This window comes from Parus major, chromosome 8, assembly GCF_001522545.3.
Source record: "Parus major isolate Abel chromosome 8, Parus_major1.1, whole genome shotgun sequence".
Lineage (NCBI taxonomy): Eukaryota > Metazoa > Chordata > Aves > Passeriformes > Paridae > Parus > Parus major.
The window spans coordinates 8,904,674-8,932,064 of record NC_031777.1 but is presented as its reverse complement, the minus strand read 5'-3'; the positions used below and the strand labels follow the sequence as shown (position 1 = coordinate 8,932,064).

Sequence of the window (27,391 nt, the reverse complement as noted above, 5' to 3'; positions counted from 1 at the left end):
CGCAGCGGCGCGGGGGAAGCGCTCGGCAGCCGCCGGCCCGGCCGGGCAGAGGCCCCGGCGCCTTTCGGGCTGTGCCCGGTGAGCGGGGCCCGTGCGGGGGTGGCAGAGCGCTCCCGAGGCTACCAGGCCCAGCGGAGCTGCCCGCAATGCCCCTGCCCGCCGCGGGCCGAGCCTACTGTAGGCATCCCTTTAGGAGATCGCAGAATTGTCAGGGTTGAAAGGGGGCTCTGCAGATCTTCCCGTCTGCTCGCCTTGCCAAGGCAGGGTCATGTAGAGTAGGTGGCACAGGAACACTTTAGGTATGTTTGGAACGTCTCCAGGGGAAGACTCTACGACCTTCCTTGCTCTGCCACCCTCAGTGTAAAGAAGTTCTTCCTCATGTTCAGTGAAGCTCCTCGTGTTCTAGCTTATGGCCATGGTGCTTGCCGACCATCCTTCTGCCATTACGGCATAGCAGGTGCAGAAGAGGTGTTTTGGGTGTTCGGGAGCACTGCCCTCCAGGCTACCCTCCGGCAGCGGCCGCCTCTCTCGTGACATTGAAAGTGACAAAATGTTACACACGGGTTTCGGCAATTGACAAACAGCTCCGTGTCCATACGTGCTCAGTGAGCAGGCTGGCACCGCCGGGCTGGCAGGGAAACGAGAGACGAGAGACGGGCTCACAATTCTTAGATTAGTTTGACACATTTTTGACACTTCTGAACGTAGTGGGATGTGAAGAGTAAACTTAGAACATTTTCCTGCAAAAGCAGCTTTAGAGTACTACAGTTAAAGACAGAAGGCAGTATTTCAAAGAACTTTTTTTCATGAGTGTAATTCAGCTAGGAGTTGAGTTAGAAGCACTCATTTCATGATTGTAACACGAACCGATTAGGAGCCCAACCTGAGAGGATAAACCCAGGGCCCAAGCTAGAGCAATGCTATGGGGAGATGTAATTTCTATTAAATGAAGGATTTTTGTGGTTCAGTTTTCTAGGTGTCTCAACCTTATCACAGCCTTATCAGTTTCATTATGAACTTGCTCACCAGCCAGAGGAGCAATGGGCAGTTTAACACCAGAGTAAATCTCCAATGTCCTGGATTTAGGCTGTTGTAACTCAGACCAGAATTTAATCTCCTGTACTCAGGATCAGTCGGTACAGGATTTCCCCAATAAAATGCTTTAAAATGCAAGGAAAGAGCGTGATATGGGCAGGTTATGTCTTCATAGTCTGAATTAGACTATAATTGCATATCTCAATTGATGATGGTGCTGAGGTCAATGAAAGCATGTACTGAATCAATTAATTTGTGACAGCTGAGTTTTTCCCTAGCTCAGCCTTTGGATTTCGTTCAAAACTTTATTTAAAGAAACAACATGTTAATTTGCTGTATGCTTTTGTGAAGCATTCTAGAAACCTGGGACCAAGTCTTGGTTTTTGGGTTTTTTTAAATGCCTAAATCTTCAGCTGACTTCAGTGGGAGTGTTACACAACACAGGAGTTCAAGCATGAGCCTTTTATGTGGGCTAAATAGATAATTGATCTGTGTGCGGTTATACCGCTTGTTTTTAATATAAATAGCAGTGTGCTTGGTAGGCAGAGAGGGGTGGATGGTATGGTAATGGCATTTAGACCTGTTTCAATTAATATGTAGCTTGGGATTAGGTTGAATGTTAATTGCTGTTGGCACATGCAGTTTGTTATTATCATCAGGTGGAAGAGGCGCCGGTCCTCACATGCAGTGCCCTCGATGGCTACTGCAGATAGGGAGGCTCCCTCTCCCTGGCTAGCTGCGGCTTGTGTCCATCCCTAGTTAATGCACTCGCCTTGGCTCTCAAAGTGAATCATGCCTGAGGTTCAGCTTTTAAAGTCCCAGCTGGTGATCAATATCTGGTGAAAGAGGAAGCCAAACGATTCTCGGCCTTGGCACGGTAATCAGATGCATTTAAAGGATAGTGGCTGAACACAGGGAATTAAAATGAAAGTCTAATGATGGGCTATTCCTATTTAGTAGAAGTAAGACAAAACTTCAGAAAAGGCTGCCTGTGACTCTATTAATGTTGCAGATTGATTGATTGATAAGGAGTGTAGTAGCTCTTTTTTCTTAACTGTTAACTGGGGTACGGTGGAGTGCTGTAAAAGCTATTTGATATATAAGGCAATGACAAGATCACGTAAATCACACAGTTTAGCTTGTTTATCTTTTTTATTCCTTTCTTAAGGTGATATAGGGAAATGTGACTTTTTGGTTCTTCCTTAGAACTAATCTGAGTACTAATTTTGTTTAATGATATTTTAATTCTATTTATTCTATAAAAAGAATGGAAAGGATATAACAGTAGAAATAAGATCTGAAATATGTGTATGATAATTGGTTGTGTTTGTTTCTTCTAGGGAAAATCCAGAACGTACCTTTGATTTGGTACTGAAAGTAAAATGCCAAGCTTCAGAAAAAGAAGGTAATACACTCTGTGCCTATGATATTTATATAGAGAAATGAGAGCTGGAAAAAAATACTTGGCATCCCAATCTAGTGTTGTTTTATACTTTGAATTGCTTTTGGACTGAGATTGTGTTAGAATATGCCTATGATTATTTTGTTGCTTTTAAAAACCTATTACTTTATAGATGTTGTTGGGTTTTGTTATGTTTTCATTTTAGCTGCTGTAAAGATATTTTTGTTCTGTGTGATATATTTGGAAAACTTGGACTTGAAATGTATTTTCTGCTCTTGAAATGTTGATTTTGTGTAAAATTTCATTTTAGAAGAACAGTTGACTTCTGTCTATCAGGGGAATGTTAATTTTGATCAGTGTGACAAAGAGAAAGTAAGTTATTTTCTGAAAAACAATAGGAAGTGACTTTCTTTGTAGCTCATGTTTGGCAGCTGCCTTGATTTGCTACACCATACAACTAGCAATGAGAGCTGCCTTGAGCTTGTATTAGCCGTCACTTTCACATCTCTATAAACACGAGGTAAAAGAGATGTAGTAGTGCAAGAGTTGTCTGAGAGAGGCTTTTTTCCTCTTGGGTAAAAAGAAGATGGGCTTTCCAGTACTGAAATTAAAGTGACCTCTTGAAAGTCCACTGGGGGAACTCAGTTCATGTTCTCATCCAAGAGTGTTGGCCCTTTTACAAAAGAAAAGGGAGAGGGGGAGCCTTTTCTGGGTTGTATTGTAGTCATGTTAGTCTGTGACAGCTGTGTCTTAATCACAACTGCAAAAACAATAAACTACATCTTAAAATAGACTATATTTCTTATCCTACTGTGCTAATGGATACTGTTTCCAGAGTTGACTACTTTAACAAGTAATAGGCCTGTAGAGGTTTATAGCCCCAAACTATTGCGCTTTTTTTTAATATATTTCAGACAGCATTTCTGTTAGTGTTAATTGTAGGAATGTGCCTAATGTGTTTGAAAAAAAAACACTTTTTTTTTTTTAAGCTAAACAATTGTAGTTCTTCAGGTCTTTTAATTATTTTTGTGACCAGCCAGCATCCTTCAGTTTATCGCCTGCTTCTTTTATTTGCTGTTGGTATTGTCATAGTTTAGCAAATCAGGTGGACTTTCCTAACTGATCATTATCGTGGCTTGTATCACAAGGCACTCTGCTTTCTTTTCTCTCCCTTTTGCAGTTTTTTGCCTTAGTGATTTCATAGATGATGTCTGAGAACCCTGCTTAGCTACTTGACTTTGGGTCTGTTCCTTCTTGCATTGTGCTTTTAGTCTCTGTCTCCACTCAATATTCCTTCCTGGGGGTCTGTTCACATCTTGGCCTAGGCCCAGCTTCAGTCTGCAGATTTTATTCCCTTTCTTCCTTTCCCTCCTGAGATCTAGAGTGTTGGTAATTCTTCCAGGTGTTTATCTTGAAATCTTGAAAAATGTGGGCTTTTTTCTTCTGTGATCCTTTTAATTCCTTTATATCCTGTTTGACTTCTCATTTTTCTTGCGTATCTTTTTGTCGTAAGAAACCACTTCTCATCGCGTGCAGCTCTGTGAATGACTGCCTACACCTGAATTTTGGTCATAGGCACTTCCCTTGCCTCTCTTGTTTGGTAGTTTTGCTGCTTATTACTTGTCCTCTGTGGAGAGGAGCATCTTTAAGAAATCTGTGTTTCTTCTTGCACTGTGACACAAGTTAATGTGAAGACTGTGTTTGTGACTATATTGTAGTTGCATTTTCTGCTATTCCCCTTTTTGTTGTAATTGCTTCTATACTGTGTAGGCTTAGTTTCTCTTGGTTCATGGGCTGACCAAAGACAGGAAGGAGGTTTGTTATCAGTAATTTTTTGGACTTTGCAGTGTGTAACTGGTGAGGGGCTTAGGGGTCTTTAGCTGGCCTGGAACTTGTGTTGATTTTTGCATGCATCCATAGATGAGGACAAAAGTACAGTTCCCTTTTGCCAGTCTGACAGTTCTGGCTGAATATTCCAGTTACCATCCTGTTATACTTGGTGACCCATCTGGGATTTGCTTTAATGTCTTTCATATCATATCTAATTCAGATAACAAACTCACTCCAGTGAGGTCTTGACATCATATTTGCATGTGGTATTATGAGCACAGTGATGTATCAAATTAATATATCTGAATGTTAAAGTTCTCTAAAGGAAAGTCACAAGGGACAAAAGTGTATTGTCTTCACTGCCACTTTAGAAATGGAGCACAGGGCTTGTCATGCAAAACAGGGAGCTTTCAGGGTTGGTTTATTATAAGGCCTAACAAATTTGACAGTTACCCTGTATTGTAGGTCTTGCCTTTAAATAGATTTTCATGCTAGGATAATCTTCTGACTATATCATACTCGAAAACGTGATCCATTCACCTGGTTATTTGCTGATGCCTCTTTCTTTCTTATGAAAGAGATTTGTGTTTAAAGAGAGGCTTTCTCCCTCGCATCCCATCTGCTCCTTGTACTTGATCCTGAAGCTATGTCAGGACTGAATTTGTGACATCACTGTCACCAGTGTTGCCGTGGAAATATCACAGCCACAAAATTATGATCTCCCTGCATGAGTGAGCCGCAGGAGAAGCCAACTTAGGAGAAAGGAAGACCTTAATGTGACCTGTGTATCTCTAATAAGCTTTTTCTTCCCAAGCTTTGCTGTAGTCTGCTATTAAAATGCTCCTGCATTTTAATTTGTATCTGCCAATGTGTAACTGTTCTAACAAATCAAAATCGAGGTGGCCTTACTGCATGTGGAGCTCTTAGCAAGATGTTTTTATGAGGATGCTAAATGCCTGCAACAATGTGACATGATGAAGAATTTTGCTGTTAAAACTGTTTAACACTTTCAGAAAAGTATTTTTTCATAACTTCTTAATTACAACATACCTCTCAAGGAAAGTCAGTTTTTCAGATGTTACATCTAGGACTGTTCCAGCTGTGAAGGATCATACATGCATAAAATGCAGCAGTATATAATTTCTTATATATGTTAAGAAATTTGTTCTTCAGTTATTCCACTAATTATTTTCAGCATAGGTGTTTACATTGAGTAGAAACCAAAGAGGTTTCATGTAGGTTAATATGAATTTATCAGCTCATGTTTGGTAGGTAGCTCTTGAATTGGTTACAAGCTCAGTTGTGCTAGCATGTATTTATTTATAGCTGGATGAAAATTTTGTTTCCCACTGGATACATGGTTTTTGGATTTTTTGTGATTTAAGAGAAGCTTACATACTTGAATATTTGTTACTCTGTTTTAAACTACAGGAGTGCACAGTAGCATTGCTAGAACAGTGATCCTCCAACCCCTTCCTCCAGCAGGATAAAAAAAAAAGGATACTCTCTACTTAAGTATTCTCATAATTCCCTCAACAGTTTAGGATATATTTACTGATATGTTTACTGTATTTTCAGAATACATCTCCAAAGAGGAGACAAAACCCTTAAGACCAACAATGGATTGTAGCCCAGATCATGACTTTGAGTCCTTTGCAGTGCTGAGGGTAGTAAACATCAATTAAGTAACTAGTTGATGCAACAACTTTTGCTTATGAAAATTTATAACCTGTTTCTCACAAAGCTTTGAGATGAATTAGCTTCTGCTCAGCAGAGTTTGCTAAGTGACTGAGACATAAGTGCTAAGCTATTCTAACAGCCTGGTATTTGTTAATTGTGTGAATTTGTCTTGCAGTGTGAGTAGCACCTTACAGAAAAAAAAGTTACACTGCCTATCAGGCAGTTGCATATTTTTGTAATTCTTTTCTGTGTTATTCCTTAATGAACAGCAAACAAGAAAGAGCATAAATGTGGGCTCAATTTAATAGCAGCAGCAGGCCTTCTGTATTAAATTTTCACTTATGGACCCAGAGGGCAACTTGATATTACCAATATTGGTAATATTACCAACAGATATTACCAAAACTGCTGTGTTATTTTAAGGACAAGAATTGCTCTTCAGCTTTAGGGTGAAAAGTGTTTTGCACTTTGGGCTGAATCATCCTTACTGGGTATCAAGAGTAAAGCAGTGGTGCAGTTGTCCTAAGTGCACAGTCTATCATAAGGCAATTGCTCAACATCTCTATCTACAGCAATTTTACTCTTCTCCTGGTGCTCTTTTTTCCCTTGAAAATCACACTGCAGCTGGCACTGGAAGGTGTGCTGGAGCCTAGGAATTGTCTGAACAAAGCTGTGTGCAGCTTCTTTTTTGCCATCCAGATCTTTCCATCCTGAAAAGTAAATTGAATTTCTGGAAGGTTGATGTTTCTGAGCTTTTCCACAGGACATGTCCAAATTAATAATGCCATTTTAATCTTTGTGAGGAGTGCATATTTATCTGTGTATCTATGAGTACACAAGCATGTACAGGTTGTGCATACATACCTCTAAGTCTGGACTGTGGATTTGAATTAAATGGGCAGAGATGAAGTTGGCAATTTAACTCGGTCTGTAAATTTTATAACCTGTGCATTGGTTCTATTAAAACTGGGTTGCAGATGCAAAGGGCAGTGCAGATACAGCAGCCAGCAGAAGAAAAGCAATGTGAAACAGCTTCTGTGAATATAGTCTTCAGCATTTCTGTCCACAGTTTCCCAAGAAGATGACTCAGATTGGTTTCAGTGTGGTTAAGAGAGTACTGTTTGCTATGCCTTCATTTTCTTTAATTATAGCACATAAAAAAAGCAGCAAAAAGACTCCTTGGTGGCTGCAGGTAAATCCAAAAAGGTCAATCACCAAATACCAACACTGAATGTTGGGTTCTAAAGCAGTCCTGACTGTTAAAGTTTTACTTGAAAACCCTTTTAAAGTACAAGTTCATTTTCTGTCCAATGTAAGAATAATTGTTGGAACACCCTTGAAATTTGGTTGCTTTGTCCCTATTTCTTTTTTAAATGCTAAGAAGTCTTACATAGGTCTAGGGTCAGATAATGTCATTTTCAGAGCAAGTGTTAAATAGGTTGTGTTGAATTGCATGAATAACTCCTGTTATTTCTTTTTTCTTAAGGCATCATCTGCCAGAATGATAGTAAATAATAGTAATAATTTATCATTTAGTGATTAATTAATTTAATTTAATCAATTAAATTAAATTTATCATTTAGTGATGTGTGATCTCAGAATTATTTTTCTTTAAAGGGTCTTATATTCATTAAATTCTCAAAACAAAGCCACAAATCCAGTTTAATTGTGTGTTGGTTGAGTTAAAAACTGTATGCAAAAAGTCCAGGAATTAGTTCAAAAATACAAAATTCTTTGTATGAAGTTTGATTGCTCTCTGTTAAGGTAGTAACAAAATACATAAATCCAGAAAGGTCCCAATTCCAAAACCAAGTTTAATGCAGTTGGTAGTTTTGTCCAAGGGTAACCTTTGGTAAGGTTTTGCTTCTAAAGCTGCCCCTAGGATTGTGGACAGAGCAAGCGCTGCTTTTTTTTTCTTTTGTTTTTTCTTCACTCTGGAGTGTTGTTAACCACATACTCTGAGCCAGTGGGTGTAACATGCTGATCAAGATTACTTTTTCTCTCTGTTGTACGTTTTTTTTTGTACAGCATCTCTTGAACCTGAATAAAAAGATAATTCTGTCAGTGTAGTACATGAAGAAGTTTGCAGGATTTTTTTAAAGAGCAGTTAAAACTTATGATGCAGTGTTTATATACTGCTAACCTTTCTCCCTGTTGGTTGTAGCTGGAAGGGTACTAAATAAGTACTGGTACACAGAAAGTTAGGTTTCTCTACTTTTTTAAGGCATGGTCTGTTCTTCAGGTGACTATGGAGAGCAACTATATATTGCTATGAACTAGATAAGATTTTTTACAAGTCTCTCATTTATGTGTATATTTTTAGTCTCAAATACTTTGTTAACATATTAGAATTTGGTTTACACTAATAAAAAGTTAAAGGTGCTTTTTCAATTGATAAAATGTCATTTGAGAGCACTGGATATCTGCTTATAGTCTTAGCTTGGATGCAGCTTTCGTGTATTAAAGAAATAAAACTTTCTTTTTATATTCTTCAGAAGTTTAATTGAGCTTAACATCCACTCTCCTGCCCCCCTGCCCCCACTCATTAACTCACATGTTGTTATTTAGGTTAATGCTATTTCCCTGTAGTGGTTTCTTGCATTTCTGTTGAAATTTTGAAGCTAAAAAGGACATTTAATCTAGCCTGGTTCCTCTATAGGCTTGATTGATTAGGAGAAGAAAATGCCACAGTCTTTTGTTGAGGCTTATGTAAATGCTTTGAAGACAAAAGCAGGTAGAGCATCACTTTTGTCATTTAGACAAAACCAAGGAATATAAGCCAGAGTTTGGCTAAAGTTCTCTTGTGTACAAACACCAAGCATAGCTGTAAATCCTTCATAAATTATAATCCTTAAACTCTCCACTTGTAATTAAATGAGTAATTTCACTGTGTTCAAATTTCTGGGATTTAATTGGAAAGCCCCGAGGGTATGAACAATGTCTTCTGTGTGTTTGGACTGTCACTAGTACAGAGTGGGTGTTGGAAAATTATGAACAACAAAACCAATTAAGACAAGAATGATTTTGCATGTAAGATAAAGATTGTCATTTTGATGCTTTTTACCTTTTCCTTCTGTTCTCCAGGGACTGAGAAATGCAGCATAGTCTCTCCAGCTTTCAGTTTCTCCACAGATGCAAAAATGTGGAGGAAAATGTAGCTACTTTTCAGTGTCTCATTTCCTACAGATCTTTTTTTTTCCACCAACCTCCAGAGATTCTTGGATGTATGTGTAATTCGGAGGTGGGTGCAGATATGTGTGTGTAGGAGGGGAAGGGGTGAGAGCTGCTGAGGAAATAGGTCAAGGAAACCCTTTCTCCTATCTCGCCTGCATTTTTTACCAGGGTGAAGAGCCCTTAGTGGGGAGGGCTGACCCTGCTCCCCAGCAGCCAGAGGACAGTCCTGGGAGGAGTGGCAGTCTGCTCTACTGCAGAGATTCCAGCTGCAGTAATGTGGGGGTAGGCACTGTGCTATCAGTGCTGGTAGAGATGAATTATTCCCCTGCAGGCACTTGCCCGGCTGTGTCAGTTTTTCATGTAAAGCCATATGCCACTTTCAGCAGTGTGATCAGGTTTTGGGCAGTGAAATTAAAAGGGAAAAGCTGGATGAGTTATGGAATACAAATACTAAGCTGGTATAAAAATGATTTTGTATAAAATTGAATAGAATTAACAAACTAGTATTAGTATAAGTAAATATAAGTTGAAAACAGCAATGCGTGTAATGTAGTCAATCAGTATGGAAGTTGATGTTCTTGTGCTTTTTTCAAATTTAATTTTAGTTTCATTTTAGTACTTCACTATTTGAGATGGCTGCCTGGGGGATAGTTTGTGGGCTTTTAAATTGCTTGCATTCAGAAGTGTGAAGAGTTTGCATATTTTCCTAAGCTAATGTCAGCATGCTTCAGCCCTCCTACATACTGAATTGCCAGCCCATCGTACACAGATATTTATCTTTCTTCAATGGGATATTTTTTTTTTTTATTTTTTTTTTATTTTTTTAATGTATGGGGGATTTAAAATCTGCTGAAAAAACTTTGAAAACTGGTTAAACTTCCAAGATTTAAAATGCTTTTTTCCGGAAAAGCTGTAAGATGCTTGTCTGTCTGCTATTAATTTGAAGAGGCTGAAGTGTAGGGTTTCCTGTCTGGTTAACAAGAACAGTTCTTTTAATTCTATTTCCTTTGCCACTGATGATATTATCTGGAGAATGGCAGATACATGTAGATTCATGTGCTCATCATCTAACTGTTGAAATAGATACTTCTGTTTATGAATAAAATAAAACATGATCAGCACCACAAAGGGAAGAGTTACATAAGCGTTTGTGAAGGGCTTAAAAATCCCTGAAGCCAAGTAAACTGCTATTTTTATTCCTTAAAGTAACGTAGTAAGAGTGATTTGAGCATAGCATTGCTTTGCAACTAATATATTAATAATCTGTATTTTTCATGTCAGGCTGACTCCAAGATCCTGGTAAAAACATGATATTTACAGCCAAATACTTAGGATGGAAGATTCTGTGTGACTGACAGATAAAGTAATAAAATGCTGAACACCTTTTCTGATACTCGCCTTTAATATTTTCCATGTATTTTAGAGAACTGTAGCTTTGTGCTTAGAACTGAATAATTTGGGTGAACAACAACTTTTTATATTTTGTGAATCTGGTTTAGGAGAAAATTTTAAAACTTAGTACTGAACTTTATATGGAAAATAGAAGAGAAAAAGCAGAAGTTAAGAAAAAAGGCCTGAACAAGATTTTGGGTGTGGTATCTGTGCTTCCTGCACTGCAAAAGCCAAGGCAGTGGTTTACAGTCATACTGTGCTCCTTTGCAAAATTCTCAATTCTTGTTTGGAAGGTTCTGTCCAAGTGTTAAATCCTTAATTAGAAACAAGGTTTGAACAATGCCCTTAGATGATGTTTCCTGAATGTGGTTTCTTTACACATTTGAATGGGTATTCAGATGTAGGTTAAAACCTAGCTAAAATTAAAAGCTTGTGTAGGAAAAGAGCATATAGTTAGGGTTTCTCTGGGAAATATTTTGAAAACTTTCTTAGTTAATGGCAAGTTTGATCATCATAGAGGCACAATCATCACAACCAAGGTATTTTGCCATAAATGGTTTAACACTGCATTCTTCCTTAAACTCAGAGTGATAGAATGACACAAATACTTCCTATTCATCTGACTTTAGATTCTGTTCAATATCAAGGGTTTTATTTGTTATGCCACTTGAACTTGTATTAGAACACATGCAAATATTGTTGTGTTGTCATTGTGTGGATGGGGTGAAATGTTTGCTTTTGGGAGGAGGCAGTTCTTCTGCTGTGTCAAAGGACTAGCTAAACACAAAAGTCTGCTATCTTAGTATTTAAATATTGGATGTTAAATATTGAATTTTACTGTATTGAGATAGTTGCACTTGACACAGAGAAGCCATGCTGATAATGATTATAGTCACAGGATTATTTCCTTTAGAAGTTATAAAGAAAAGCTTAACGTTTTAAGGCAGCTGTTTCCAGGAATGACATTATTACAGAACAGTGATACTTTTTATATCTTCAGGTTAAGATGCAGAACAAAAAAAAAAAAAAAAAAAGTGTGCTTTGTGCTACAGTGATTGTGTTTGTGTTCTGTTTAAATGCAAAATAAGAAAAACTGGCAGTGTAAAGGTAAAGGACAAAGGTTGTGCGATGATTGCAAACTTACCTAGAAATCTGGAATTCTACAATGAGTTTGAAATAATGGAGTGAAACCACTGTGCCTTTAGAGTGTCAAGAGGGAAACAGTCACTGTAACTTAGTCTTGCTGGCAGGAGCTGATCCTTTATGTATCCTGTTCCCATATTCTTCTTAGGAGGCCATTTGACTCCTAAGCTGTGACTGCTGTTTGTGTTTCACTTCAAATAGCTGGCACTACTAAAAGCATGTGAGGGTAGCATCCTTCCTGCTTCTGGTGGCACCTGGCAGGCTGGCTCCATGGGTATGCTCACCACCTAGCTGCTGGGGCTGCCTCTGGAGCTGACAGGAAAAGTTCATTATGCAAGTCAAATTGGGAGGAACCAATGGGATTTTCCTGCCATTCAACATAGCATCAGCTGTTGATTCATCTCTTAGTGTTAATTTCAAGTATTTCATATTTGTTGAAGTAAATGTATTGCCAGTTCAGGAAGCTAAACATGGTTAGATGTTCTGTCTTACTATCTTCCCGTTGGCTTTGTGTTGGAATCTCTTTGGGTTTTGTTAAGCTCTTGTCCTGTTTCTGAAGAAATAGGTTTGACAACTGTGGTGATTTTTCCCAGTTTTCTGTTTACAACAAAATTTAGCTCCTAAGAAAGAATCCAAATATTTAAAATTCGATCCCTGTCACCTGTGGGCACTTTGAAGTAGATTTGGAGATTAAATTTTCATTTAGTGTAAATAAAATTCTGGCTAAAGACCACAATTGTCCTAGATTGGTATAGTTAACAGTATTATGACAGAGCAGAGGAAATTCTGATGAATTTTGTGTCCAGGAAAGACTTTTGCTGGTATTCATCCTCTAGGTAACTTTTCCCTCTACAAATACTGCCAGATTTACAAGAACTTCAGTTTCCTAGTAGCAAATGAACTTTTGCTGTCAGATCAGAGGATGCTGTGATGTCAGTGGTTCTGTGCCAGGACAAGTAAAGCTTCCTGACACCAAAACCAGGTTAGGTGAGGTTTTGAGCATTCAGTTTCAATCAGGCATTTTTAATTGGTGTATCTGAGTAAACCCATTTTAGTTTCTGGGGATGGGCATGTTGCATGCAATGTAAGTATGTGTTTCCATCTGCTTTAACTTGGAGCCCTGTAGCACCTTACTAGTTCTAGTTTAAAAATGCTTTTACGAGTGTCAGGCAAGAAAAAAAAAGTCAGAACTATCATACATAATTAATAAGTAAGGAATTTATAAATAACTTTTTTTTCTTGTCTTGATATGCTGTATTACACAAAGAATGATTTAAAAGATATATTCTTTTGCATTCTGGTTGTGATGTTAGAAATCAATGCTGTGACACTGCTTGACCAAAAAAAAGCTTGAGATGACTACCCCTTAAATGCCTGGGTGAAAATATTTTTCATTGGCAATAAAAACATTAATAAACTAAAGCCTGTCTTAAACTGTGTGGCAGCTAGTGATGGTGACTCTCTTCTTTTTAAATAAACAATTTTGTGTGGTATTACTGGACACTAAGAGATATAGCAGACTGTTACTGAGAATATTTGTCAAGTCATACAGTCCTTGGAGGGAATTTACATTGTGTTTTCAACAGTGAACAAAGCAGGAATCATCTCAGCTTCTGCCACTTGGGAAAGTAATGAAGGACAGAGTAAACCAGATCAAACAATGGTAAAAATAAACTAAACTAGTGAATTGTATTGCCTGTGATCAGCAGGGCTCTTGAAGCCAGTAAATCTGTGAGGATGGGCAGCACTTGCTCTTTAAGTGCTGAGGAACATGAACTTGGTCTGCTCACATCTGATCTGCTTCGTGCAGTTTAAACAGATGAGAAAGATCTGAAACTGCAGCACGCGTTGAAGCTCTAAAAAGAGAAAAATACTTTACTTCCAGCCATAAATTACTTCAGTTCAATCTGTTGGTTTGCCTGACTCTCCTGATGTGGGATTGCATGTCTCTCAGCTTTGAAACACCGATTTTCTTTGCATTTCCCAGAAAACTTCTTGGTAACAACATATGCTCTAAGAGAACCCATCTGTGTGGTTTCTCCTATCTGGGTGTTTCGGTTGGCCAAGCTTTCTATGGCTGCTGGGCTCTCTTAGATGGAAAATACTCTGTGTGGTAATCTGGTGAAAATAAGGATACCTTGTTATGAGAAATTCTCTGCCAAAGGGAAGTACCCAGTAGAAATTTCAGCTTTCTGGTGAACAGTGGCTGTACTTCATATGCTTTCCAACTTCTGAAATATTCAACAACCCATCTAAAAGGAGAGAGATGTACTGACTTGAAAAATTGGAATGTGTATTCAGTCACTTCAAGAGTAAGACGTAGCCTAGGATTGCAGAAGGAGCTATGCATTAACCTGTTAGCATCATCATTAAGGACTTTAGTAAAAGAGCCTGTAATCAATTCAACTTAGGACAGTTGCAGAGGTGCTCATTACAGTTGTACTGTAGTATGGGTGTAGAACCAATCTGTGTAAAGTAAATATATACCCTTAGTAGATGCAGTTCCGGATTTCTGCTGAGACCAGAACTGGGCTCTGTGTGGAGCCAAATCAGAATTTCTCACATTATGTCTTAGGAACATAATGGGATTTTATGATGTGATAAAAGAGCATTGTTTGTTTTGTGTCTCACCATGTACACTTTTATCTTAATATAACAGGGAACTTGGTACTGGCATGTGCTACTGGGGGACTTGTGCTACTGGAGTTCTGCTTCTGTGTATTTTAACATTAGAAATTACTCATCTAAGCATGACCAGTATGTTTTAATTGTCAGCACATCTTGAAATATTCATCTTTCAGGGAGCAAGACAAAAGGTCTTGTTAGGACAGAAAGTGCCAGAACAGCATAAACAATATTTGCAAACAATGTGATGTTTCAAAGCGCTTTGTATGCAGAGTGGGTTTGGTCTTTTCTTTCTTTGCTTTGTTTTAAGACCTATATTTAGGTGATGTTGCTTTGGCTATATAGAACAGTAAATACTACTTAGCATAGCAGTTAGTATAGAAGCATTGTGCTTGTGCATTGAACACAGTGCAAGTCATGAAACAGATACAGATTGCATACTCTGAGATAAGTGTTGGAAGTTAAGTGTTACAGAAACCGAGAAAGTGCCTTTCTATTAATCGATGTTCCAGAACCTCTTTTTTTTCTTTATAAGTCATAGAAGTAGATATTAAATTCATAAATTTAATAGGAATATTAGAAGTCATGTCACATTTGTAAACCAAAAAGAAATTATAGTGTATGTTACCTTAAATTAATATTCTTTTCAGAGTAATACTGATCCATTACAAGAAAATAATACAGAAACTAAAGAAAACAAATTTGAAATATGTATCAATTGTTCTAAAGTTTAATTTCCATGTCATGTTCATACTTGGTTCACCAACATTTATGGAGGCTTTTGTTTAACTTCACAGGGTGCTAACTAGATGTACTGGAATACTGCAAATATTCAAGGTTGGACAGAGACAGATTTTATTCTAGATCTACTTTGAACACCAACGGCCAAGAGAGATGAATTTGAAATCAATGTTTTCAACTTCATTAGGTTCTTCTTAAGAAAGCATTTACTACAGGGCAGCATTGGAAAATGGTATTTCGTTGAGATCTGCAAATAGAGTCCTCTAATCTGAAATCCTTAAGACATTCTAATACAATTTTTCATTGTCATTAGTTAAAATATGTGAGCAGTGGAACAAGATTTCTCTTTCATATGTAGCTGTGTTAGAAGTTATGGGCATTGATAGAATGCACAGTTGTGGGGATAAAATCTACTTTATGTACAATGAGCTGCAATCCTCCCCTATAGAAATATCTGTGCTTAGAAAACTGATCACATACACCAAATATAAGGTAGTACAAAAGAGTATTATACAGGATACCAGCCAAGTCTGGTCTTAAATAGTGCTATGTCAACAAAGCACTTTTGTTTATTAACAATAGATGAAATATATTCCTAACTTGTGGCTAGATAGCTCAGTAGTTATTAATAGGATACAAAATCTTTCAGCTCTGGAATATGTTTACAGAGCTAGCTCTGATACTTTCTTCCTTCTTCTTTTGAGTGTATTGTTATTGTCTTTGCTTCCTCCTTTGCATTTGTGGGATTTATATTTTCATTTGATTTAGCAGTGCTAAGGGAAAAGGATGAAAATGCCCCCAACATTGTAAAGGCCAGACATAATCCTTAAACCTTGTTGGATTTTGATTTGTTCAGCCAAACTGGGGAAAAAATGGTTCCACAAATGTAAAACACACTCTCTGCATTAGTAGGAAGTGCAAGGACCAGTCACCATGAAGGGAAGTGTCAAAAGTCCAGATCATGTTTCTGAAAGCTTGGGTGATGCTTTACTGTGGGCCACATCAAGGAACTTTAGTGCTAATCCTTTAGGCAAGTTCTGCAGAATACCACAGGTCTTTGAATAGCATTTTGCAGGAAGTAGGTGCTTCAAGCTTGAAGTGAATGACTAATACTGAGCACAGTGCATTTCTTGGTAGCACTTCTCTGGTGGTAGCGGGGAGTGTTGCTGTCCATTGTTCTACAACCTGTCTTTCCACTGGCAGGAAGAAGAAAGAAAAGCTCTCATTGTCAATTACTGCTGCCCAGAAACTGTTTTGGTGGAACTGAAGTAGAAGTGAGCAGATGAGCACTCCTGAAACTGCTCCAAAGACGATGACATATACATGCTGGAATTCAAGATATAATCGCATTATAGAGAAATTACATGATTTTTCAAAGTGCTAGCTTTTCTTGTGCCTGGAGTAAATACTCTTTTGAAAAATAAGTTTTATAATACCAGAAAATGACCTAAGTTTGTTCATTGGTGGCTTAATCAGCTATGTATTTGGCTGTAGTTAAAGTATTTTTATGCGCTTCTTTCAAGCAGTGGGGCAAAGTCTATGACTAAACAAGACTTTCACCCCAAATAATCTGAATTTGGTGGATAAGGCAGTAGAGAAGATTTCCAGTATAACCTTGAAAATATATTTAAGCAGTAGAAAACCTTAAAAAAAATAAAATAAAAGCCTCTCCTTATAAGCCATTGTATTATGAAATATGTGTCGGACTGTGATTGTGACCTCCATGAAGTGCTGTAATAGCTACTCTTGAGAAGAGTAAATAAGACCCTGTTATTCTTACCTTTGCACTACAGCAACACTTTAGCTGCAAATCTGTGTGAAAGTTATAACTTCCTGATGATCTGTTGCTTCAAAGACAAAATTGTTTTAGGCTTTATTCAAGTAGGACATTTACCAAAAGCTTCACTTAAACATTGCAAATAGTTCCTGATGAACAGCATCAAAAAATTAATTGCTTAAAAACTATGTGCTATTTTACTCATTGCTTATCAAACATAATCTTAGTTACTTGTCAGTCTTCAAGGAACAGCAGTTGTGAGAATGGTACCCAGTCTGCTTTCTGTGATAGCTGTTGAGGGCTTGGCTGCCCTGTGAGGAAGAGGTGTGATTTGCCACCTCTTTGTTTTGATCCCCTCTGCAGTGGGAGAAGCTGAAAGCACTCATGACACCTGGAAGGACAGTCCCAGTGTTGCTTTGCTTCTCTTAAACTTGTCCTGCCTGAGAGAGCTGGCCAAACAGAGCTGGCCAGTGTCTGTGCCTGTCACTGGGCATAGGGCTCCCCGGAGAGCGGCAAGGAAACATGGAAACAAAATCCAGTGACCAAGGATTTACTTCAGGGAGGGAGCAGATTAAGACTGCACTTCTGTGTTGCATCACTTCTTGTGTCTTTGTTTTCAGAGGGGAGGATCATCCTGAACTCTGTTCTCAGAGTTCAAGTACTGCACAGTTGTGTTACATTTAAGATAAGACTTCATTTTATTTCTCTCGTTTTGCTCAATAAAAGCAATATGCAGAGAGTAGTGAAGTGGTCTGAGTCTGCTTCAGTTCAGGCTGAAAATTCTGTCACATTTGTTATGAGCTTTTAGCATTTCAGGGCATCTGATAGTTGTTTCTGTTAATAGGAGATTGGTATTGCTTTCTGTGGAAGCAGATTTGAAAACAAATCAATATTTTACAGAACTGTAAAAAGGAATGGATCTGCCATGAAAGTTATGAATGGATGAATCTGTTCTGAGCTGCCTTTTTGTTGCCAAAACCTTTCTGAATATTTAGCAAAGAAATAACAAACATTAAAGTTTATGTTTTGGGTTTTTTTAAAAACAAACTGAGAAACTACAGATTCTCATTCCAAAAGCAAAACAGAAGTGATGTATTCACTTACCCTTTATTAGAACCATTTTTATGGAAAAAATGAACGGTTGGTAATCAGAATTCTTTTTAGTTTACAAGTACTACTTGAAGATTATAATCAGTAACCTTTGTCTTAAATTTAGCTGCTGGGCCTTGTGGTGCTTGAAATGAGTCATACCTTGTACAATAGTTTAAAATCTTACCAGTTTGTAAGTAGATGTATAACTCCCATCTTTTGAAGGAGTTTTAGTAACTGAATAATTGAGATTAAAATAACTTGTGTCCAAAAGTGACGGTAGACAAATAATTGTGTATCTGTTGATATTAAGAGGGGGTTTAGATGTGCATTTGTGTGTAGTTTACTTTTCTTCATTAGCTGCTTCTAGGATAGTATGTATTACATAATTGTTAGATTTTGTTAATTGTTAATTTTTAGAAATTGTTAATTTTACCTTATGCTTGAAGGTCAGGAATGAGAAACAGTTTAAGAGTAAGAAAGAACAAGATGGTAAACAAGAACACCTACATGAAGACAAAGCTAAACCAAATCATCTATGCAGGGTGGTTCTTAAAAATGTGTTGTGTGTGTTTGGTTTATAACTGTCTGTAAAAGAAATTTTTCTTGGCACATCAGAAATGAGATTTCAATATCTTGCTCAGTAGCTTAATGAAGTAGTCCCTTATCACAGCGCAGTTGGTTCCCTGTTTTTCTGTCTTCTTGTTTTTGTGTTTAGTTTTGGGTGCAAGTGTATATATTGGAGAAATTGTGACTGAGGCTGTTTGTTAAGGAGATACTATACAATTTGAAGAACAACAGAAACGTATTCTTAAATTAGATTTTTATATCAAAAATTTATCTTGCAGAAGTTTTGTGAAAAAGAAAGCTGTTGCTTCTCATCAGGACAAGTAAAGATTCTGGAATTTTATTTACTGCAGATAAGTTTCCTCTGCATTTCTTGATGTTTAATGCATACTTGATCTCCATGAGCAGCCATGTTCTCTTTCACATAGCTAGTGAAAGACTGGTTAATAAAACCAGCTGAAGTTAATCACAGCAGGTGTTGCAATTCAGTGCTTTGGTGGTACTGGCCAGCACGACCTGAAGCTGAGTGAAATATCCAGGAAATGTCGTCTGAGAGATGCTTAACTCTTTTTTCCAGATCTAACAGCTTAAAATAGGTCTGATGTTGCTGCAAGAAGCTCAGCATGCAGTCTGTGGAAATAAGGCTGCCTGCTTGGAACAAAACACCTGAACCCAAAGTCTAAAATATGCACTGTGTGAAACTTCTTTCCTGTTCATATCCCAAATGAAACCATTACCCATTTTCAGTGATGTCCAAAAGCATCAGGCCTCCCTTTTGCATGTGTGAAAATGTTCTGTCCTTTTTCATTGTGACTGAAAGGGGATCAGTCTGGCTAGGGAAGTGTGAGGCACCCCCTGCCCAGGGAAGCAAAGATTTAGTTTCAGATAAGCATTGTTAAAGTGAGAGGCATAGCTTTCAGTCGGCAAGAAGGAATTCCATCCCGCTGTCTCAGAGGACGGGCCCTGTGAGCCCAGGAAGAAACTCCACCTTGGACCCCTTGTGGGATGGAAGCCCAGGTGTTCTGATTAGTTTGTTCCCCTGGGGTTTCTCCCTTGCTCTGTCCCTATTAGTTCTCAACCTTCAACTCCACCCTGGTTCTGTCCCATAAAACCCACCACCCTGCCTCTGTTTGGTGCTCTCTGTCTCTGGATCTGAGTTTGTTTCTGTGCTGAACAAATGGTTTCCTGAGCAGGAGCCCATCTCGTTGGTGTCCTGTGCCAGTCCCTGGTAACTGTAACTTCTCTACAGTTCTCTACAGCTTCTCTTCTGTCGTGTAGACATGATCCTGCAGCCCCAGAACGCTACAGGTAAGGGCCTGGAGGGCTGCCCCTATCTCTTGTTCCTTCCATTTGTGTCCCTAGTGAGACTCTGTTCTTGTTTTTACAACTGAAAGAAAAATGGAAAATGTGTCAGAATGCAGATTCTAGCCTGTAAGGCAGAGGGAAAACTGGGAGGAGGCTTTGCAGGAGTTCATTGCTCTGCCTGCATGCAGCAGCTGATGGTGCTGGGCGTCGACACAGTATGCCATGTTTCACTGCCCAAAAACTGCCTTGATGGATGCCACCATCCTTCCTCCTTCATGGGGAACCCATGGTCACCCTGGGTTTGAAGCTGGTGAAAACAGGTATTTTCTCAGTGAAATGTGGGCCCATCTTGTGCAAGCACACTGGGGTTTGAGCTCTCTTTATACTCTTGGCCTTGGCAGTGACCTTGAGCAGTCCTATTGCTGGCTGTGGTACAGAGTTTGTGAACAGCTTTCTTCTCTTTGTTTTGATTATGCTACTGTTGATTCCCTTGGATTATAGTTTTTGTATTACAAGGAATAGAGATTATTTTTATCATTTTTTTTTCACTTGTGCCATGTTTTAACCCCCCCATCAGCTGTGTCTCTCAACTGAATGTGTAATTTATTGAACCTGCCTATGAGTAGATGCTTTTTCATACCTACGTTATATTATTTTATATTCTTCCCTCAGTCTTTCTTGGGTTTTGAGGAGAGGCTGGTCCAAGGTGATATGGTCCTGTGGATTTCTCCAGAAGCTTCAGGGAGAATTTCGAAGTGTTCTGATTTTTAAGTCTCCCACATCAGTATTTTTTTTGTCCTATCAGTAACCTGATGTAGAGCTAAAATTAATAGCCATAAGAAAATCAATTTCAATTATCATATTCTTGAGTTAATGCTCTGTATTTGTTACTTCTCAGACATTTTATCCTTCTGAAATCAGTTTATGTATATCCTCTCTGACAGGCCTATGTGTGTGTGAAAACATGCATCTTGTTGAATCATTCTTAGTCAATAGCTGACTTGCACAAACAAGTCCTTTGGTAGCATGAACAGGATTATGGTATTAAATCCTGTGATGTTTTTCTTCTGTGGCAGCTGTGTTGTTTTGGGGGGCTGATTTAGGTTCCTGTGTATTGCTGGTCAGCTTCAGAGAGTGCTGACTTGCCCCAGGAAGACCTTGTGTGTGAAGAAGGCAGACTGCAGGGAACCTGGAGTAGAAGCATCTCTATCAGTGGTGAAGAAGGCAATCCTTTCCAATTTAAGTACAGTAAATACTTGCATTGCCATTTTTCAGTATCACTTTTGGAGATCAGTGGTAATTTGATGGGGTTAATACATAGTAACTCCAAGCAGAAGTAGTTCAGTACAGGCCTGAGGGTGCTTTTCCTCTGGTGGCAGTGCAGCAGGTGTTGCAGGCAGTGACTCCAGTGTGCAAAACATCTCTCCTTGGGAAGCAGACCAGGCAGTCTTAGGAAAGATCACAGAACCTAAAACATCAGAAGTTGACTTAAGTACTTTTATAGCTAAAGAGATTAATACCCAGCAGTCTCTAGGTTTGACAACTATCCTGGGCTTTTTTTTTTTTTTTTTTTTTTAATGGGCATTGCAAGGAACATTAAAATACTTACTAAGCATGACTGACCTGTGTGGCAGAGGGAGATGGTCACATGTGCCTTATGTGTGATACTCCTGAAAACAGAGAAGGTTCTTATCTCCTGGTTTTTGCTTCCTTTGCAAATCCAGTCTTGTTTGCATGTTGAAGGAATTGAGGTTGTAATTAGGCCCTTCCTGGATTGTTGCATTTGTGTCCAGACTCCCAAATCCTGTTGCTTTCTGCATGCTACTGCCATGACCAGGCACTGAGGGATGCTGGTAAAGGGTAAATGTTGTTGTCTTGTTTTTCCTGTTATGACAAGGATGATTTCACACTTTCTTGTTTCAGCACAAAACATGGTTTAAAAAAAACAAACAACCCTCCCAAAAAACCTAACACACCCCTCATGTTCCCCCAATCAATCAACCTATGGCAGACAGCAATTTGTTTGCCTCTTATTTTGAGACACTCTGGCTCTCTTTTCAAAACAGATTGGGGAAATTGATGAGAGAGATGCATTTCCTTAGCTGTGCCTTATTCTGCTAGTAAAGCCCAGGGAATTCTTTCCAAGTACACACTCGAAAGAGGCTGTAAGAATTCCAAGAAGATGTAAACATCAGTTTTTCTGCAATAATAAATTATTTTCAGAGTTTCAAAATATAGCATATGCTTATGCAAACATTAAAATATTGCTCAGATCTAGATTTTTTTCACTGGCCTACTTGGTTTATGTTTTTTTTTTCTCAAGATGAAAGAATAGATTTTTATTAATGTTAGTCCATTTCAGTAAACTATCCTGCTACTGTGGATTATTCATGTGGATTATTGCTACGGCAATGCAGGTACTGCAAAGAAACAAAATACAAGTCACTGCAATGTTTGTTAGTTTCTTTTTGGTTTTGTTTTCTTTTCCCCTGGGAAATCTAATGGTTTGTTTGCACTCTAACTTTATAGATACCCTGTCTTGCCCACAGTTTTTCTTGCAGGTCTTGTTTCATACAGCAAGGCATAAAATACTTCTGTTACCATATTTATTTTATTTTATTTGATGACGGTAACTGCAACAGTGGGCAGTAGTGACGCTACGCTTTCAGTTAATTCTGGAAGATACAATTCTTTTTGTGTGTCTTGAGTTCTGCTTAGTGTATCCATAGTGAGTATAAAATTAGGTTCTGCAAATATCTAGAATGCTGGGTGCTTGGGTATAATTTAATAATGTGTGTATTATTTTAAAGACACACACAAGCAATAGCTGCTTGCTTATAAAATGCATTTACTGACCCATGCGTTAATTGATCCCTATGACTATTTAAACCTCAGGGCTTTCAAAGTTTTTCTCTTATCTTTATGTTAAACAATGGAAAGTTTTACCGTATGTTCAAATAACGTCTTCATCAGGTTCACAACAGGATACCATAGTTAATTTTCAGTTGAGTGCTTTACAGGATTTTCTTTTTGCTGGCTGCTTGGGTGAAAGTCTAGACACTGAGAGATGAGGCGTTAGAGGGGCCTCACAATATAGTTATTGTGAATGGTAAGTAGGAGCAGCTTCCTCTGATGTACGGACTCCATGCCCAAGCCAGTGGTACAAAGGCATAGCTTTTGTTCAGGGGGATAGGGGCTAATCCGAATGCTGCACACTGTGAAAAACCTTTTATGGAAGGGGGGAAAAACTTGCCTTGAAGGTGAGAGGTCAGCAGTTTAACCTCTGACTACAAAACAAGAGACCAGTGAAGAATGGGACGAACAAGGGGGAAAAATACTTCAAGTACTCCATTCTTTGTTTATCAGAAATGGGTCAAGCAAATGAGTGTCAGGAATGGTTACAGGAGTTCTGATGGGCCACAAGGAAGTTTGAAGATGTGCCCTGGCTTAGTTGTGCATTGCTATAGGGTTTGGAGCTTGCATAGCTCTCTCTTAAATGCTTGATAAAGAGATCCCAAAACAATATCAAATCCTTCATCGGTCCTGAAAAGGAAAGACACTCTGCTCTCTTCATCCTCAGCCCAAATCAGGTTCTTCTGTTTATTACATTTTTTTTATTCCAATTTTCGTTTGTGTAGATTAACATCATTTAGTATTTAGCCTTCTAACTCTTTCCACTGTTTCTGGGCTGTTTTTTGAAATTTGTAAAGAAGCATCACAGTAAATCATATGCTCACGTGTGTTCAAGAGGCAGTCAGATGGGTCTCTTTTAGCTAAAGCCATGGATCTTTGGGTGGTCAGTGCTATTGTACAACAGCAGGGGAGAGCTGTTTCCAATCTTTGTGCAAAGGAAATATGGAGGCTTTCCCCTCTGATCTCATTTTGGTATTATCAGTGCTGGGAATTTAGTCGCAATCCAATTAGAAATGATGGAAGTTATGTTAACTAATAGTTAAGCCTCCCATATTCTCAGGTCCACCTGTTTGGACTAATGGGTTGTGCTACTCTTGGCTCAGGCTGGGAGAAGATACCACAAGTGATTAATACACTTGGTGCACTAAAGCTCCCTGCTTGTCATACAACCATTCCTTGTGCTTCACCACAGCCAGCCCATGAGAAGCCCTGCTCACCTCCCTCCCAGCCTCTCCCAGCATGCAAAAAAGCAAAGAAGACATAATGCCTTGCTTGTGCACTTCTGGAAGTTTTATACTTCACTGGACATAGATTTACTGTGTATATGAAGTAAATTCCTCTTCCTGCTTCACACAATGAGATTAAAGCTAGGCTTTGTTGTTGACCCTCTTCACATGTCACATCTTCAAACATTTGCTTATGACCTGGACAACTTTAGGCACTTGAATTCAGAGAAGTGATCGGTAACCAGCAGTGTTCCTCAGCAAGTCAGTGGCAGGGCCTCTCAGCACTCAGGGAAATATATTTTGGTGCAGGCTTGATTTTATATGTGCTTGGAAATAGCACAGCTTCAGACATTGTGCATCCTCTGACCTTTGGCTGAGATGAATCTTTTATTTCTCAATTTCACAGATGTCCATCTTCCTTCTTTTTAAATATTTTAGGAATTAACTCCTCAGAAAGGTGGTACTAAGTATACTTCCATGATCTGACACATCTTCAAATGAGAAAAAAGACTCATTTTTTCTTGCATTCCTTAGGAACTCCACTGATCTTAAAACACAGTGTTTTTGTGGAGACCTTGTTAAACATGCAGAGTTGTTTATTACATAAATCATAAATGAAAGGCTTAGGATTGTGGCTCTTGCTGGAATTACCTGAGCAGGTGATTTCTGTAGCTATTAAGTGTAAGTAATAATGTATTAAGCTATTAAAATAAAATGAGGAATCCTTTATAATCTTTTTGCCTTGCTCCTAATGTGTTAGTTTTGTCACTTTATGAATTGTGATTTTTTTGGCTTTTCAAATTTGATGGGATCAAATGGTGTTCTCAAGCTAAATGACTGACATTTTTGCCCTTGGGGAAGCACAGAAGTTAAAATATTGATGTATTTTAGAGTAGGCATGTTTCATTATATTCTGTCAAAGTTTGGAAAATAAAAAAGAAAGAGAGCTTTTTTTCCCCATAGTTATTTTTTCTGCAGTCTTGAAAAGGAATCTAAACTTCTTCTTTATTGGTCCTTTAAGATCATTGAGTCCAACCCTTAACCCAGCATTGCCAGCTCCACCACTAAACCATGTTCCAAAGCACATCTGTATGTCTTTTAAATACTTCTCAGGGATGGTGACCTCCTCACTTCACTGGGCAGCCTGTTCCAGTGCTTGACAGCTTTTTCTGTGAATAATTTTTCCCTAATATCCAATCTAAACCTCCCCTGATACACCTTAAGGCCATTTCTCTTTGTCCTATCTCTTGTCACCTGGGAGGAGAGACTGACCCCTTACTTGCTATGCCCTCCCGTCGTGCAGATGTAGAGATCTGTAAGGTCTCCCCTGAGCATTCTTTTCTCCAGGATAAGCACCCCCACTCCCTCAGCTGCTCCTCACCACACTTGTGCTCCAGACCCTTCCCCAGCTTCCTTGCTTCTCTGGCCACTCTCCAGACCCTCAATGTTGTTCCTGAAGTCAGTGGGCCAAATCAAACACAGAGTTCAAGGTGCTGCTTCAGCAGTGCCCAGTACAGCAGGACAATCTGTGCCCTGCTCCCACTGGCCACACTATTCCTGATCCAGGCCAGCATGCCCTTGGCCTCCTTGGCTACCTGTTCACAGCTGCCTATTGTTCAGCCACTGTCAACCAGCACTCCCAAGTCCTTCTCCATCAGGCTTTCCTGCCGCTTGGCCCCCAGCCTGTAGCATTGCATGGGGTTATTGTGGTCAAAGTGCAGCACCTGGCACTTTGCTCTAGTTGAACCCCATAGTGATTGCCTCAGCCCATCAATACAGCCTGCCCAGATCCCTCTGCTGAGCCTTCCTGCCTTCCAGGAAATCAGCACTCCTGCCCGAGACTCCTGCCCAACTAGGTTTCATCTTCAAACTTACTGATGATGGACATGATCCTCTCATCCAAACCGTTGATAAATACATTAAACAGAATTTGCCCTTAAGAAAGGAGATACTGTTTTAGGCAGAATGTTATTCTAAGGAATTTGTGCAGTCCTCTGTGGCTTGACAGGAATGAAGAATTTAAGCAATAATAAGTCATTTGGGATAACTTGTTAAAATTAAGATGTTATATTTGCACATCCATGATTCTTGAAACCTATTTTTAGTATTTTCAGAAATTAGTGGATTTTCCCTGCTATGGAAAGTTCAGGGATTTTGTTTATCAGAGTGATGGAAGACTCAAGAGAGAACTTATCTGAGGCATGCTTGAGAGAGAATGTATGTCTTCGTACTTGAAAAGTGCAGCAATATTTTTGTATCCTGTGGGGTTTTTTTACTAATTATAAAAACAATGAATTAAAAAGATCCTATAAGGAGATATTTTATGCAGACATAATTTACAAGTGCATTCTATCCCATTGATTTTGAAATTTTCAGCATGAGTGATTATGATTAGTCTTTATTAATAAAAAAACTGAATTAGTTATCTTAAAGCAAACCAACTTTTGATTTCTCTAGCTGCATATTGAATTGTTCTTTATGAGTAGTGTATGCACATGGGTAGTGATTGTTTTTTGCTGCAGCACAGTGTATTTTAATGCAGGAACTGGCTTGTCTGAAAATATTTTAATGTTTCCTCCAAAAGTTCTTCTGTGTCTCTAATGAAGATTCCTTGACACCTGTGATTAATTCTTACTGTTCTTAGCCTTTTTTGTTTTCCTGTTAATTGACCAATGAGACAAGTACTGTTTTCCTAGGCTCATCCAGTCATGACTCTAATTTCCTTAGATCAGAAATTATTTTGCTTTGAGCATTGATTCCAACTGTACACTGTGCCGGTCTAGGTTCTTACATACATTTATAGAGCTCAGCTGTGCTCCAGGAGGTGAATGTCTTTAATTTTCAGAAACAAAACAAAGAATAAAGAGAAAAGCTCCATGTAGCTATCAAGTTGTTAGCAGACTGTACAGATCCATTAAGCTCTCCTCTTAAGCCTTCCAGTGGTGAACCTGCAGCCATGGCAGCAGCACTGTCTTACTGGTGGAGACAGAGAGTGTGCAGGAGGACATGGCACGGGTGTGAAATGACTGTGAAGAAGTGATTAGTGATGTGGGGCTCGTAGGAAATCTGAGGTTTGTTTAATCAGCTGCATCAAGGAAGAATTTGAAGTACATAGAGAATGGGATCCAGAATAATGCAGCCCCTCCAATAGTATCAAGCCCTTCCATGCAAACACTGAACATGGAGAAATTGGGCAGTAAGAGAAGGGCAGTGGTTGAGAGGAAAACTTTTGGTGAAAATTTTCATACAGATTAATGTAATAGAGTACTTAATGTTACATGTAGTGCTTTATATTTTAGCTCCTTGTGCATTCTGTAGACAGCTGTTACTGTTGTGCAGGTTTATAGGTGGATTTGGAAATACTAGCACCAGATTTATTTGGTAAATCAATATTTTCAGATGAGACATAACCTCAATTTATGCTGTTGTTGATTTATCAATAAGTGTTTCTTTGTTCTTTCACATAAATAATATAATTTTCCACTTTGCTAA

At 38.7% G+C, this 27,391-nt stretch overlaps 1 protein-coding gene across 1 annotated transcript in view; it reads left to right on the top strand.

Moving 5' to 3' along the window:
- Positions 1-27,391, top strand: part of DENND1B (DENN domain containing 1B) — a 156,195-nt gene that overhangs the window by 2,538 nt on the left and 126,266 nt on the right. Inside the window, exons 3-4 of the mRNA XM_033516452.1 lie at positions 6-275; positions 2,352-2,440. Of these exons, the coding sequence (XP_033372343.1) occupies positions 6-275; positions 2,352-2,440 (359 nt within the window). The remainder of the gene's footprint in view (positions 1-5; positions 276-2,351; positions 2,441-27,391) is intronic.